This window comes from Archocentrus centrarchus, chromosome 9 (genome assembly GCF_007364275.1).
Source record: "Archocentrus centrarchus isolate MPI-CPG fArcCen1 chromosome 9, fArcCen1, whole genome shotgun sequence".
NCBI classification, from domain to species: domain Eukaryota; kingdom Metazoa; phylum Chordata; class Actinopteri; order Cichliformes; family Cichlidae; genus Archocentrus; species Archocentrus centrarchus.
Window position 1 is genome coordinate 23,523,289 of NC_044354.1, and position 16,085 is coordinate 23,539,373.

At 40.5% G+C, this 16,085-nt stretch overlaps 2 protein-coding genes across 2 annotated transcripts; one reads left to right on the top strand and one right to left on the bottom strand.

Moving 5' to 3' along the window:
- The first annotated feature begins 313 nt into the window (after positions 1-313).
- On the top strand, positions 314-2,465 carry rnf181 (ring finger protein 181). Its single transcript, XM_030737882.1, has 6 exons — positions 314-409; positions 997-1,098; positions 1,176-1,312; positions 1,484-1,599; positions 1,697-1,771; positions 1,855-2,465. Exons 2-6 carry the CDS (start codon positions 1,013-1,015, stop codon positions 1,912-1,914), a joined length of 474 nt encoding a protein of 157 aa, XP_030593742.1. The 5' UTR covers positions 314-409; positions 997-1,012; the 3' UTR covers positions 1,915-2,465.
- Positions 2,466-4,110: 1,645 nt separating this feature from the next.
- On the bottom strand, positions 4,111-15,766 carry LOC115785348 (transmembrane protein 150A). The gene is made up of 8 exons (XM_030736884.1): positions 15,699-15,766; positions 13,804-14,087; positions 13,546-13,593; positions 13,338-13,424; positions 12,513-12,580; positions 9,372-9,499; positions 7,307-7,484; positions 4,111-6,866 (listed from the first exon to the last, which is right to left on the bottom strand). Exons 2-8 carry the CDS (start codon positions 13,866-13,868, stop codon positions 6,568-6,570), a joined length of 873 nt encoding a protein of 290 aa, XP_030592744.1. The 5' UTR covers positions 13,869-14,087; positions 15,699-15,766; the 3' UTR covers positions 4,111-6,567.
- Positions 15,767-16,085: the final 319 nt, after the last annotated feature.

Below are 16,085 nucleotides of genomic sequence, written 5' to 3' on the forward strand. Positions count from 1 at the left end.
AGCTCATTCAGAGTCACCAGTTAACCTAACATGCATTGGGCATGTCTTCGACCTGTGGGAGGAACCCTCAGGCACAGTGAAGCACAGAGGGGCCCCAGCTGGGCCAGTAGATTTGAACCCACAACCTTTGCCCCCAGGAGCTGATTAGGTAGCTGTTTTTAATGCAGAAAGTATTTTACTACAACATTCAGACAGATGGCTGATATTATTCATAACCTTCAGACTGGAAAAATATTGATTGATTATCCAGAGACCATCCGGATGTGGGCGCTAATGAGACATTGCTGTCTGCTAAACGCCATTACAGCTGAAGACAAAGAAAACCGAAGCTCTACTGTGATTGGAGGAGGAGGGGTCACGTGGTCATCGTGCTATCCGGAAAGATGACAAATGTTTTGTAACGATTCAGGTAAGACGGCTAAATCTGTTGTGGGTCTGGTGAATTACTTATGTTTGATTTGTTATAAGTGTATAAAACACACGCACGTCCCGATGTTTACAGCAGCTTTAGAGTGTAGTGCAGTGTGGGGTTCATAATGTTTATAAAGCGATTGTATCCTGTAAGAGCCTTTGAGCTGATGTTGCTCGGTTAATGTCGCTGATAGCTCGGTTCGAAAACGCTTTCTGAGTGTCTCAAGTTGATATTAATGTTTATATATACATAATGTGCTGAAGTTCAGCGTAATAAGTGGGTCTAGTCACAGCACTGCCTCTGTTTTAGCTGTTATCTGCCAGCAGGGAAAATCTGTATTATAAAAACAAGTGATTGGACTGTTTCAGAGTCTTTCAGATCCCCATCACACTATCCATGAATGTATATGCAGAACAAAATTGAAGTCACACAACAAAACATCAAAAAAGCTGCTTGTCTTGGCAGCCGACATATCAGATCAAACGCTCTCATGCCTGAGCTGTCATCTCCAGTATCTGCTGTAGAGTCTGGTTTTAATGATCCTTCAGCATCTCTTTGTCTGCCTGTGTGTTTGTTTTGAACAGGACACGCTGGACCAAAATGGCATCCTACTTCGATGAACATGACTGCGAGCCCACCAACCCTGAGGAGCAGTACCGCCAGAATGCGCTGCTGGAAATGGCCAGGTGAGAGCAAACAAACAAGGAGACTTTATTCTCAGGTGTGCAGCGCTCTGACTGACTTTTGGTGTTGGTGTGTGCAGGTTTTTAATACATGGCAACGCCTGGTTTGACGCACCCAGGTTCGACCTGTCAGATTGGGACCAGCGGCTTCCTCCTCCAGCTGCCAAAACTGCTGTTCAGACCCTCACTGTGGTCATTATATCTCCCGAACAAGCAGGTGGACGGACACGTGCACCACTAGAATTAAATGTGACATTTAGATGAATGATCAGCCTTTTTCTTTTTTTTTTTTTTTAAAAACTGATATTGAGACAGTGTAGAGGGAGAAACTGACAACAGAGGCAGAGGATATGTATGTGAGTTTTCAGCTGGCTTTTTGTTCTCACAGACAAAGGTCTCAAGTGTCCTGTGTGTTTGCTGGAGTTCGAGGAACAGGAGACGGTTCGAGAAATGCCTTGCAAACACCTTTTCCACTCAGGATGTATACTGCCCTGGTTGGGCAAGGTAAAGCTCACATATCTGTGCTTCTCTCTGAAATGGAAAATGTGTGAGTGTGTGTGTGGCTACTTAGACATACTTTTGCTTCTTTGTTGTGTTATAGACCAATTCCTGCCCGCTCTGCCGACTTGAATTGCCCACCGATAACCCGGAGTACGAGGAGTTTAAAAAAGACAAGGTGAGTGTGTGAAAATCTGACATGTTTACTCACTTTTTTAAATGTGACATTAGATGAATATTAATGTTTTTTCCGCCTTGCAGGAGAGAAGAAAACAGAGGGAGCACCGGCTGGAGGGCCTACATGGAGCCATGTACACATGACACCACACTGCTGTTGTGCAAGGCTGTGGCCCGTTGACATTCTAGTTTAATGAAGGCTTGAAAAAATGCATAAAGCTGCATTCACGCCATTTCATAGAGAGTGTCATTTCAAGCACGGGGATGGGGAGGAGTGTGAAGTATTTGGACAAACAAAATAACTATCAGAAAATTGCTGGCAAAATATCTGTTAATCCAACATACATTTTAATACTGGAAATATGGATTGCAGTAATAAACATCAGTGTAGATGGGATGTCAGGGTAACTATGGAGGGTTAATGTAAACAGGTCTCCTCTCCATTCTGTTGAGATGGGGCGAATGCAGCATAAGCAACAATGTCATTAAATATTTAAAATGCTCTTTTTTTTTTTTTTCCCCATGGGCTAGGATGATTATACTTCCACATGTTGCTGCCAGCCACACTCTCAAACATAGAAGTTCAGCCGCTTTTTCTTTTTTTATATAAATTTATATGCTGTAAATGGACCAAACTTGTTCAGCTGTATTTGTTTGATTATGAAATAATTATGAAAATGAATATTTTAACCACAGAGTGCTTTTCCTGTTATTTCTCCATAAAAGTAATATTTAAAAAATGAATGTGTTTGCTTTGCAACATTGAATTAAATACAGAAAGGAGGTTTATGAATGAGATCGGTAACAGGCTGCATCTTATAGGTACATTTACAGCATTTACTCTGTTTTGTGTTGTTTTTTTTATCAGAAGTTTTAATTTTAAAAGAAACCCCAACAGTTAAGCCCAAGTGATACACAGCAAATTCTGGGTTTCCCATTATTCACATCTTTCACACTCCACATTCTCAGTAGAGCAAAGGCTTTTTGTACAATTGTGGTCTCAGCAGGCTTTTCACTGTCTGTTCCTCATGCTGAGTAATTTGACCAGTAATGGGGAGGATTTGTGGAACTCCCCTCTAGCTTGTCCCATGATGTTGTTTTGGTTTTAGAGAAAACACTGGCTCTCCTGTAGCCTAGATGGAGCAAACATTAATAACACAGCCAGCGTGGTCTGGATTGGTTTTGATGCTTCTACATCATATGACAGTCCCCTTCAAACTGCTTCCACATCACAGCAGTAATCTGGGAAACACTTGAAACTCAGCTCGGAGACAGCTTGGTTTGGCTTTTTTTTTTTAAACCGATTATGCAGGTATTTATGTCATCTACTCTGTCAAAAAATTTTTCTATTTATTCTCGCAAATAAATAGGTTTTTTTTTTAATGTAAAATAATTCAAACCCAGTGGTGCTGCTGTTTAACTATTTAACAAGAACTCTATGATTGGGATGGACTTTGGACTGTGTTTTAAGGGAAACTTGTTTACAGCAGGCTGCATATACTGTTACAGTGGAGGGTACTCATATTACATACGGTTAACCTTTCAAATTGTGAGGTCAGTGTATGTACAAATATTTCCCGCGAGCTAAAAGCTCAGTCTTCAAATTACTCTAAATGCCATTTCAGACAGTTTTTATCACATATTTTACACAAGATTCACGAAGTCTGCTGGGGTGTTGTTCAGATTTTAGTGAAACATGACTTCTCGGCTGGATTTTATTCCTCATTTGTGCAGTACAGCCAAGCAATGACAACAAAATTCATCATGTTCTTTCTGCGCTTTACACATCACAGTAACCTGTGAATTATGATGGATCATGAGCCAGATGCTACTACATCATTGACGTTCTGGTTTTGTATGACAGAGCGGATGTCCTCATTATGGTCATCTCAGTCACACAGCTCTGTGAAGACAGAAGCCCCACCCGCCTGCTGTCTGAATTCCTGTTAGCAAGGGGTAGCCAATCAGAGACAGTTACCTTAATGGCAATCTAAACCTGCTTGTTTCAGACGGTGAATGAAGTGAAGGCTCAGTATGACATGAGTAGGGATTGTTTTCAGCTGCAAATCAAGCAAACGCACCAGCGGAGTCCGAGAATAAAAGTATAGCGCTGAAAAATGATAATGGTTGGTGGTTTAGTCATTCACTGAACAAGAGGAAGAGCAGTCCCAGGAGGAAATGCAAATCTCTTTGGGGTTGTGTCACGAAGGGCACCTGGCATTAAAGGAAGCAACTGAAAGCAGCTTTATAAGGAAACAAAATAAATGTTTAAAACAGTCCAGGAAAGCCATGTGCTAATAATTTATCATTTTTATTTCATATTTGAATATAAATCTCTGTCAAATGAAAATACCTAAATGATAGACAAATCATACATATTTACAGAATTTATAAAAGCAAACAATAATTTGTGTTGATTTCAGGGATTTGTCAAACTCCTTCATTACCATTCATTTACATACTCTTCAAATTCAAAGGAAATATTACCAGTAAAATTTTTCTGTGTTGCCAGAGTTCAACACCTGTGCAGTTCAGGCAGGTTCTTGTAATACAGTGTTCTCACATAAACAAACAGGTGATCTGACTGCTTATTGAAGTGCACATTTGGATAGGAAAAAAAAAAAAACTAATTAAATCCACTTTAATTTAATATTTGGCCTGTGGATGATGGCATTATGGTATAGATGCTGTTACAGAATAAACCCAACCCTGATGTGAGGACTCACACAAGCTGCCATTGGGAGTCACACCTTATGACTCAGTTACAGTATGGTTATAGGTGAACACAAGAAAAGCAAAAAAAATAAATAAAACATGTTCCCCTGGTACAGTACAAGGGATAATGCTAAAACAGTGACAGAACAGACAGAAAAATCACTCCAACTCCAGTGGATTTTAGTCTTTTTGGCAAGATTTGCAGACAGACAGGATTGCTGCAGTCGCTGAAAAAAAAAGTGAAATCCTTAGCACACAAAATAAAGACACCTGACATTACGCATCCCGTGTAACAGCACATCCACTGTGCTGTTACACGGGATGGATGCTGGCAAATGCTGACATTTCTTAGAGCAGACACTTGCAGACAGAGCCGCAGATTGCTGATCCGCCTTCGTGTTAAATACTTCACTCACCCTCAAACACTGCGAGCTGGAAAAATGAGTCAGAACAGTAGCTTTCACCTTTAAGTAACATCAAACCCACAAAAGATAAAAGAGGTAGGTGACCTTTTAAAAAACAAAAATAACAAAAGTATTGCTGGCATCCAGTGTTTTAGACAGTTTAAAATGAGTCAACACTATGGAGAGGGCAGAATACTGTGTATCAGTGAAACACACCTCATTGACTCGAACAAAAAGATGTAAGTAGGTGGCATTAGTCAGCCGCAGTTTGACCAGTGGTGACGTGTGGCACTCTGGTGCTGAGCTAATACAAAGCTAACAACTTAATGAGAAATTGGCAACAATAAAACAATTTAAAAAAAGAAAAAATACATAAAGCACTTTGACATCAGTCTATGACCTGTATGGTATTATTTTTTTGGGTGGCCTACAAGCATCATATTGACCTCTTCGGTGAATCAAACTTCCTCTTACTATCTTGGGCTTCACGCCATTTCACGCTGAACAGAAAAGCTATTCTATAAACTCAAATAAGACTTCCAAGGGTCCAGCCTGGAATCAGATCAATGTGTAGACAAGAACTATGTTATTCTGCAAATGTCAAAGTCGGATTCTTGCTTTACCTTCACACACTTGTTTTATCATAACATGTACTTCAAATGTCTGTCAAAACAAACAAACAAACAAAAAAAGATCTTGTGTTAAACTCCAACGCACTGAAAAAGGCGTCATTATCACATGATTGATGGCAATTATTGCATCGACATCAGTGAAATAAGGGTAGCATGAAATGCGTGAAATGTCAGTGATCCAAAGAAACTGTCGACATGTAGGAGAGTAGTGGAATGGCATCAAGGAGATGAGTTGATTATCAGCTAAAAGCAAACGATTCATTTCAACAGAAAATGTCAGGCTGCTCTCACATGAGAGATGAAGGCCCGACACACACGCATATATGGATTTTGGAAAAATTATTTAAGAGTACCTTCACCATCTGCATTGAAATTATCTGTGCAACCAAATACATCAGGTGCAAAGATTAAATTTTCAGATAATTTATGCTTGACTGATTTAAAAAAAAAAAAAAAAAACCTGTGTGCTTTCAAACTGTAAAACACAACTAAGTATTCATTTCTCAGACATTCAGTGTTTTCTACCTACTACACAAACTCAAAAAACATGAATTGCTCTTCCATTCACCAAAAAAAAAAAAAAAAAAAAGGAAAGAAAGAAAGAAAAGAAAAGAAAAAAGTGTGCCATGCAGAGAGGAGCAAAAAGCCAAAGCAGATGGGCCGCACAAAGCTTTGGGTAAAAGAGTCTGGGGAGGAAGGAGAAAATGCTATCAAGACACCAGTAATGCAGAGTAAAAAATAATAATAAACTATTCTCCCAGTCAGGCAACACCCAACTTTAATACAGAATTGCCCATATCAACAGCCACTGAGAAACATTCGTGCTTCCAAAACTCAGACTGGCTCCAAACTTTCAACAACACTACAGAAACTGTAACTGTAGTGGGTTGTGTCAACAGTGGAGATTTAAAAAGAAAAACAAAAAGGTTGAAGATATCCAAACTCCCCTCTTCCACCACATGCTCCCTCTGCCAACTTGCCTTCCTGTGGGAGCCCATGAAGCACCTCTGTGCTGACATTTCAGACCTCTGAGCTGTGATGCAGAGCTACAACATGGCTATGCTCTCTGGGGTACAGTTGAGATGTGTGGACGTGCTGCTTCCCCCGGGTGACTTGAGGCCCTTTGTTGCCCCGCCTAGTGTTGAGCCCTGGCTCCTGGAGCCAATGATCACCCCTGAGCTGTGGTGGCTCTGCTGTAAGCCTGCCATCATGGTTTCACTGGTGACGGTGCCAAACTCATAGGTGAAGGTGCCGTAGAAGACCAGGATGTCCACTGTGAAGACCCACTCACAGATGGCTGCAGCGTGCTGCAGGATGAAGCTCTCATGGATGAAGAAGATGCCACCTTAGGGGAGGGTAAGTTAAGGCATTTATCCTTACTAAAGTACAGCAGACAGAATATTCGCATCTACACAAAAGGCAGTAGCTTCACCTCAGGCTGTCAGACATGAATTCATGATCTGATTAATCTGCAATCAGCTTCTGAGCTCTAGTAAACAGACAGACTCAAAATTAGGATACCAGTCAGTAAATACTTTATCTTCACCCAGGACAGAATTATAACAGGTCTAATTTCTTCCAATGAAAACCCACACAAGCACTGGGAGAACATGCAAACACCACACAGAAAGGCTGTGTCTGGGTTTGAACCCAGGATGCTCTTGCAGTAAGATGAAGCACTGAGCCACCATGCTGTTCAGATTAAAATTACACCCGTGATTTTGTAAAGGAACTCAATAAAAGCTTGTAATTTATAAGTTTATCATTCCAATCAGAAAAGGATACTCAGGACAAGAGAGATCATGGCTCCCAGTGCCAGAGCCACTCGGAAATGCGCCATCCAGTAGTCGAGGGCTGTTACAGCCAGGCGGTAGGTGAGCACACACTGCAGGCACACAAACAGCAGCCCTGCTGGGAATGCCACACCCGCACCCACATAGTGAAGAGATTTGGCGTGATCAACCTGCCAGATGGAAACACAGAAGAATTGTTGGAACTCTAAAATCCACACAAATGTCTTAACTTGTTGACACTTGAGTATTCCAGTACAGCCCCAATTCTGAAACATTAGAACGCTGAGTAAAATGTAAATAAAAACAGAACGCAATAATTTAAAATTTTCAGAAACCCGTATTTTATTCACAGTAGAACATAGAAAACTTATCAAATGTTTAAAATGAGACATTTTACTATTTCAATAAAAATATCTATTTTTAGATCTAATGGCATAAACAAAAGCTGGGACAGGGGCAACAAAAGGCTGGAAGAGTAGGTGGTACTAAAAAGAAACAGCTAGAGAAACATTTCGTAACAAGTACAGGTTAAAAAAAAAGAATCCATATGTGAACATGATCCAGACATACAGCTGTCTTCTCTGGGCCAAAGATAATTTAAAATGGACTGAGGCAAAATTGTAAAAAAAATACTCTGTAGTCAGATGGATCGATGACCATCTGGCTTGTTATCAGCACTCAGTTCTAAAGTCTGCATCTCTGATGGTATGGGAGTGCATCAGTACCTGTGAAACTGACAGCTTGCACATCAGGAAAGACACCATCGATGCTGAAAGGTATATACAGGGTTTAGAGCAACATATGCTCCCATCCAGAGGTCCTTTTCAGGGAAGACCTTGCATATTTTAGGAAGACAATGCTAAACTGAATCTATTACAATAGCAATAGCATGTGTGTGTGTGTGTGTGTGTGTGTGTGTGTGTGTGTGTGTGGAAGGGGGCAAATGTTGCCATCAAATTCAAAATGAGGCGATATTTTCACCCTTAAATAGTACATTTTCTCATTTTAAACATTTAATACATTAGTTTAATATTCTAGTCTGAATAAATATAGGTTTATGAGATTTGCAAATTATTGCATTATGTTTTAACTTATATTTTACGCAGCATCCTAAGTTTTCTGGAATTGGGGTTGTAGTAATTCTAGGGCTGTGACAATTCCTTGAGTAACTCGAATGATTCGATATAAAATATCCTCGACACAAATAAAACAGCTCAGCTCTGCAGCTCAGGTGTCACTGTGTTAGTGGAGCGTTTCACCCACATTAGCAGCATTAAAGTTCTCTGTCACTGCGACAGATTTCCATCATTTGGAAAAAGAAAAAAAAAAAAAAAACAACCCTTTAACACAGAGTGGCTCATCGCTGAAATGTTTTTCCACTGCTGTTATTTTTTCTTTACTCCAGCTGTTAGCTACCAGAACAGATTGCTATTACCACAGTTTGCTATTGTTCGATACCGGAAGGACCCCCCACCCCAGTAGCAAGGGGCTCTGTCAAAATACTTATGCTTTAATCACTGATGAGCGACTAAAAATAGACCTGCAATAGAAACGTATTTAGAAGGAAGCTTGTGAATCAAAAACATTACAACATTAAACTCATTAAGCCCCAGTTTTTCCACAAAAACACTGATAACACATCAACAGCAGCAGCTGTTTTATGTGCAGTCTGTTCACACACGCGCGGCAAGCACAAAGAGGTGGAGTCGAGACGGTGAGCTCAGGTGGAGCGAAAGGAAACATTTTTCTGGCGTCCAAAACAGCAGTGCTTTTCTGTAAAACCTTTACTGGGAAACAGCTGGAGCTCCTTCATCAACCACCTGATCAGCAAGTGTCAACTTGAAGAAAGAGAACTTTGTAGCTGCTCCATTCACCATTGTCTGTTTCACACAGCGAAAAACTGCAGTACGGAAGTTAAACTCCGCAGATGAATTGTTAATAAGACAAAAGTATTTCTTATCCGATAATCAATGGAATAATTGATAGAATACTCAATTACTAAAATAATCGATAGTTGCAGCCCTAATTAATTCAGTGTTTTTATTGTTGATGCTTACCTGAAAGTTGCCCACCATGACCAGACCAATGGCGTTGGTGCAGCCGGACACCAGAGCGCTGGTGTTGACCCAGCATCTGTGGCTATGTTCGATCACTTGGGCGTAGCGCAAAAGGCACACCATCACCACTGTGTGGGAAACAAATTTAACAGCAATAAATAAAACTGCAGAATTCTTTTTGATTTGAATGTGCGGGGAAGCTGCCTTAGAATGAAAAACATGCCCTTTTTTCCATTTTCACACAAAATAGGAAAATCTGAAACTTGGATCCTCATTGTTCTGCAACATGAGAAATCCTGCTAGGAAGTGGTTTCAACCATTCTTACTAACAACCCTAATCCTACGTTATTCACTTAACTGCTGGCTCAGACAGGATGCAGGCTTTCAAATACTGACATCTCTGGTTGCATAAGGGTCAATTTTCTTGGCAGGCTTAAAAACCCCCATTCTAAAAACTATGAAGCTGCAGGTTACAAGTCAGTAAAACAGACGCCAACAATACAATCTATCGGGAAGGAAGGAATTCATAGGCCTAAAACTGCATCCAGACAGATTCTACTCTATTCAGGAATTACAGAGATACAATGTTTACTACAAATGCAAGGAAACAAAATAAGACCATGAGGGCTAGAAAATAATGGAAAACATCTGAGAAGTAAAGGTGACGTGAATAATGAAGTAGAGCTGCAGGAGAGATGCAATCAAAAGCAGCTGGGGGAAACTAGGACACTGGAGAGGGGGAGAAGTAATAGAGGAAGGCCACATAAGGTGGATGCAGGGGAAGGGACAGAGGGGGGAAGGAAAGCTGTATTCATTATTGATTAGAGAGCACAGGCTATTTCCAGCCCCTATATAGCTCCTGGAGGCTTGTGGCTAACATCAGTGCCTGTGGGCACTGTGGAGGATTAATAAAATATACAGAGTGGACTGTGGAGACCGAATTGAGATGAAAAGTGTCTATGGCCTAATTGTGTTTGCATTATTTGTATTTTCTTTTAACAGCATGGTGAAGGATGCAAGGGCTGTGCTTTTTTCTCAGCTGATTTCTATCCATCCATCCTCTTACGCTTATCCTTTTCAGGGTCGCAGGGGGGCTGGAGCCTATCCCAGCTGTCATAGGGCGAGAGGCAGAGTAACAGTAGACGAAATCCAAAAACTGACACAAAGACTCTGTTACACCTGCTTCTCCTGCCACAGCCATTCAGTCTAATGAAGACTGAAAACTTTTACTCCTTTTTCATTGGGAATGTTAATGATATCACATAAATCCCTGTTTTTTTCTTTTGCTTTATACCCCACTCAGCCATCAAACCTGGAGAACTTCACTGATATCATTAAAAGATCTCTTAAATGTGGGTGACAGCTGAAACTTTCCTCTTGTTCACTTAATATTTTTCCCACAATTTTACTCAAGAAGGTTTTCTACAACATTGGGCCATAACAATAATTAACAGGTTGCTGGTTACTGCCCTGTCCCCCTGATATTTTAACAGGCTGATCTTCATCCCCTATTAAAATAGTCTAATACTGATCCTTCTCTCCCTCTTAGACCAATTTCAAAGCTGACTTTTATTTTAAAAAATCTCAGAAAAAGTTGTGACCAAACAGCTAAATGTTTCAGTCTGGGTTTCGTCTATCATTACTATGCAGATGATATCCAACTGTGCACCTCCTTTTCTATTGTTCTGTTAAAAAATATTTAAGACTGTGTTGATGCTATAAAAGAACTGGATGGCTGCTAATTATCTTTCACTCAACACTGGGAAAACAGAAGTTATTGTTTGTGCTCCTGACAGCTTTGTTCCCACTGTGATCAATAATCTCTGTTCTTTATCATCGTTGGAATTGAAATTTAGGTGTTACATTGGACCAGACTTTTAGTTTCAATAAACATATTAACAGTCTTGTGCGATCCTGCTTTTTTCATTTACAAAATATTGCTAGTCTCAGTTGAATGGTGTCCAAATCTAAATTGGAAATGATTATTCACGCTTTTGTCTCATGATTGGACTATTGTAATACTCAGTAAGCCATCTTTGGATCACCTTCGGATGGTCCAAAATGCAGCTACGAGGCTACTTAATAGATCCACAGATGGTCTTGTTTAACACCTATTTTGTCATCTTTGCACTGGCTTCCGATAAAGCTCAGACTTCAGTTTAAGATCTTGGTGATCACTTTCAGAGCTCTGCATGGTCAAATGCCTGCGTACATTAACAAACATTAAAGCCATACATAACCAGACCACTGAGGTCTTCTGGCCAAAATCTGTTGGTGGTTCCTCATTCTAGACTGAAAACTAAAGGAGACTGTGCATTTGAGGTTGTGGCTCCAAAACTTTGGAATGCTCTACCATTATACTTGAGATTCGCGGACTCTGCTGAATCTGTTAAAGAGCAGCTCAAGACTTATTTGTTCAGGCTTGCTTTTAAATAGTGGTTTGTGTGTATATTACTGTTGTTTCTTTGATTGTTTTGAAGCACTTTGCGATCCTTATCTAGAAAGGTGCTATACAAATAAATTTTACTTACTTTGCATTATCAAACAGAAGCCAACAGTCTTTTCACTCAAGTATAAGTCATGAATATAAACATAGATTTAACCAATCTGTCCTTTATTCCATATGAAATAACCTGTAATTAATGATAAGACTTTAAACAGAGAGTAGCTTAAAATGACTGTCACCCAAGCTCACTAGTGAAAGCCTAACTTGGTTGTTGAATCAGTATTAAAAACAAAAACAAAAAAAGGAGTGTACAAATGTCAGCTGGTGGTTTTACAGGAAATTAGGAACCAAAAGTAATTATCTCTGGGTGAAGTCACTTCCTGTTGTCTTCACCAGAAAACGTTACACGACACATCAAGCAGCTGCACTCTGCCAAGAAATTAACACTAGTACATAACACCCAAAACTTTAAGTGAGATTTTGACATATTGCCAGGTATATTTTGTCTAAAGCTTAACAACAATATACTATACAACATAACAAGGGACAGTGTTTTCCACTGTTTACAAACTATGTGTAACACTAAGCTAATTCACTGCTGGCTATATCAACATACAAACACACTGTAAAGGTATGAGACTGGTACCTGTCTGTGTGCATGTACAGAGTTCAGTTCAGTCTAGCCAAAGGCTTACCCATGAAGGCTCCAACATTGCCGATTAGACTGAACAGGCAGCTTTCAGGAGGGTAGGAGCCACATTTACTATGGAGACATGAAAACAATAGATTACAAAGAGAGATATGGCATACAAACAACGTGTGGCAGCTGAATCTTCTCGACATAATAAAGATATGGACAAGTGTACTCATTATTTTTCTTCGCTTAATGTATCCATTTCCTCAGTGATCTGGGGGGAGGAGCCAGAGACGCTCTACGTGATGGCGCTTGTAATTAAGCCATAATGCGTTTACCTTTGCAGAAGTATAATAACTTGTGGGAAAACAACACTTTTTAAACTTTATTTTTGGGCCAAATTCACCATATGTATTAAGCAGTTATTTATGTGAGTAACCATTAAAAACCATACTAATATTTTATGGCTCCGTCCCTTTCATTTAGATAGGGTCTTTAGAATAATTACCCAATTAACTTCACAGAGGTGCTGAAAAGATGGCTGCTGAGTAGTGAGATTCACTTTAAGGACTATGGATGTATTACCTGACACCGTTTAACAGTATGCTTCTACCAAAGGAAACTTCTCAAATAAATTAAAGTACAACGCCAAATATCAGGATATACAGCTAAAACTTAGACGAGTACAGACCCCAAAAACTTGTTTGGAGTGATTAGTTTTTACAAGAGCTTTTGTACTTGCCTGCGGTAAGAGGCGTATTTGCAGATTAAACAAATGAAATTTATGCAAAACTATGACATAACAAGGTGGTAATTCATGCCTCGGGGCCTTTACTGACACAAAACAGCTTTTGTACTCGGAAACAAAGATATTATGTGTAGAGACCTGATGAGGGGGATGTCCTGGATGGTGCAGCATGACTTCGGGAAGCCTGGCCGGGGCAGTTCCTCTATGCATGTTACATTGTAAGACCTGTAGCAGTGACATAAAAAGCTCAGTTTATTCCTTGCTGGAGTCTGACTACAAACACAAACGAGAGCTATTAGACATTTTAGCCCATTTCATCACTCCGAAAGAAAAAAAAATTACATACCAGTTCTCCACAGGACACACATGGTGATTCATCACAGCCATGGCATACCTGGTAGAGCCAAAAAATACACCATAATTTTAAGTAAGAAATGTCAAACACTTTATCATCTGTTGTGATCTGATCCCCAGTGACAGAAGTCTATTTGTCCTGCCCATTTCCACACCCATTCAATTAATCTGCCAATCGTGTAACACCTGATAATGCGAACACAATGTGTTTAAATGTTATAGCATACAAGACCCAAGCACTGTGACTCACACTATCCATATTCCTGTGATGGAGAAGGCAGACAAGCTGACAGGCAGGACAATCCAGGCAGTCATTGGGCTGGCAGTGAGCGACCTTTGTCCCAAGCATGGGGTGAGAGGGCAGCTTTGGGCTGGAGCGGCAACACGATGGGAAGGATCAGGTTAGGGGTGGGTGGGGGAGTGGGGGCAATAACACACAGGGTGACACACGGGGGGAAAGGGGGGGCATGAGAGGGCAAAAGGGGGAATGGCACAGCTCTTCTGCTCCACAGGTTCCTGCAAACAGCAGCAACCCTAAAGAAGGCGAGAGGAGGATAATGTTATTGTATAGATAAAGCATTCAGCCAGATTTCTACAGTCATATCTCCAGCTGTATATCATCTGGAAACATATCGCCTTGGCATGCAAAACTTGACTTTAAAAGGAAGTCAAGCTTTGCATGCCAAGAAAAAAAGAAAAGCTCAGCTGTCCCACATGCTCTGTTAATGGTTGCATTTTAGACATAAAAGTTAGCAGCCTGTTGACAAGCATGCACACTCTGTGTCTGTGTGGCACAAAGGACCAAGTAAGCCGAGTCGGTGTGTACTCCCATTACTGTCAAGTCACAAGCTTGTAGTAAAACTGAATGTACCCAGCATGCTGATAGGAAGCAAAAACTGCACGACTTCTTCCATCATTGATGAACATCAGCAAAAAGTAATGTTTATACACAAGACTCTCGGTTTACTGTAAATGAAACACATGCAGCAGTAAAACCTAACTGCATGTGCTCAAAACATCTTTCATACTACTGCCCCATCCCACCATTTCCAATAGTGACTTTTCCCCCTACATGCTGCAAACACTGACTGCACCTCTAGAAAATAAATGGCCAGCAACATGAAGCTGTTAAGCTGTCTGGGCAAGGTGTACCCTTTTAAGAATGAAGACTTGGCCAAGGTCAGCTCTGTGGTGGAGGAAAGCATGGCACAACACACAGCTGTGCCATTTTACACGGGGTACAGTTACAAGAGTGCCCTTGGCTCAGAGGGAATACACAGTAACATTAGATGGAATACAAGCGCTTGAACCCAAAGAAAGGTTGAACTCACAAACTAAGCTGTGCTCAATTTAGTATTATTTTTTTCATTACAGATAGACATAATTGTCTTAAATGGTGTGGGTGATGTTTTCCAGTTAGTAACAGTAATTAAAGTCCATAATGAGCAGAGTGACACTTGACAAACGGGATTTTGATTTCATTCATATCACAAATCTCTCATTAATGTCTTAAATCACATTGTCTACGTGTGGCAAGCAATTATAGCTCCAAAGCATACATGCTAAATATTCTTATAAGTGAATAAAACGATGAATAACCGCTAAAAGTTTAAAGTATTTGTAGATGTAAGACAGTAAAATATGCTCTGATGGCAAACACTGGACTTTTTTTTTTAAACCTTACCTCCCCTCCGAGGAGCAGCTAAGGGGCAGGACTGTAACATACTGAATAACATAGTCTATGTAAAGGGGGCCATTACCCCCGCCCGCAGCCACTCACAGCAAATACTCGCCACTGCACTTGTAAAAGACACAACACAACCGTGACAGTGTACTTTTACGAACACCCAACAACACTGACCAACTTTTCCACGGTCTACTCCAGCCAAACAAACTGAGTAACATATCCGGAGCTCGGCAGCCTCCTCTGTGAACCGCGGTAATGAAACGGAACCGTTAGCCTCGTTAGCTTCAGTCTAGCTATAGCTAGTTAGCTCGTACTTTACCAGTTCGTTTGACTTGACACCTGCACGCATCCTGATTTCCGCTAACCTTAGCAATACGCTGCGAAACAAGAGAAAGGTAAAGGCCAAGAACACTGATGGTAACTGGACAGCTATCGTGCAGAAATTAGTTTACACCTACCTTCCACCTGCTATGCCCACAACAGACCTCAACAACCTTGGTTTCCCTTTAAAAAAACAGCGTTTTGTTAGCAGACGAGATAATAGCATAAACAAGCTCCGGTTGTACATTTCAAAATAAAAGATGGTCGCCGTAGCTGTAAGAGTTGCGTTGAGAATAAATAAATTATAAAATAATGTTAGTTTTTTTATAAATATATAAATGTATTCATCGCATTATTTTAGGCAAGAATAAAATATAGAAGATGCTCTGCGATGGCATAAAAAATATGCATAAAAGATCTACTGTCACACGCAAAGCAAGGTCCACCTCGGGGGGAATGCCCATCTCCTCAATATGTCCTCCGGACAAGCCCAGAAGTCACACTCTCGGTGCCAGCCGGCAGAA

Bases quoted from the DNA above. Each gene is read 5' to 3' on its own strand.
- rnf181 (XM_030737882.1), top strand. From the start codon at position 1,013: ATGGCATCCTACTTCGATGAACATGACTGCGAGCCCACCAACCCTGAG. The intron at 1,313-1,483 runs GTGGACGGACAC...TTGTTCTCACAG, and splicing joins TATATCTCCCGAACAAGCAG to ACAAAGGTCTCAAGTGTCCT. The intron at 1,772-1,854 runs GTGAGTGTGTGA...TCCGCCTTGCAG, and splicing joins AGGAGTTTAAAAAAGACAAG to GAGAGAAGAAAACAGAGGGA.
- LOC115785348 (XM_030736884.1), bottom strand. From the start codon at position 13,868: ATGACTGCCTGGATTGTCCTGCCTGTCAGCTTGTCTGCCTTCTCCATC. The intron at 13,425-13,545 runs GTATGTAATTTT...TCACTGCTACAG, and splicing joins GTGTGTCCTGTGGAGAACTG to GTCTTACAATGTAACATGCA. The intron at 6,867-7,306 runs GTATCCTTTTCT...CCCTCCCCTAAG, and splicing joins CATGATCTCTCTTGTCCTGA to GTGGCATCTTCTTCATCCAT.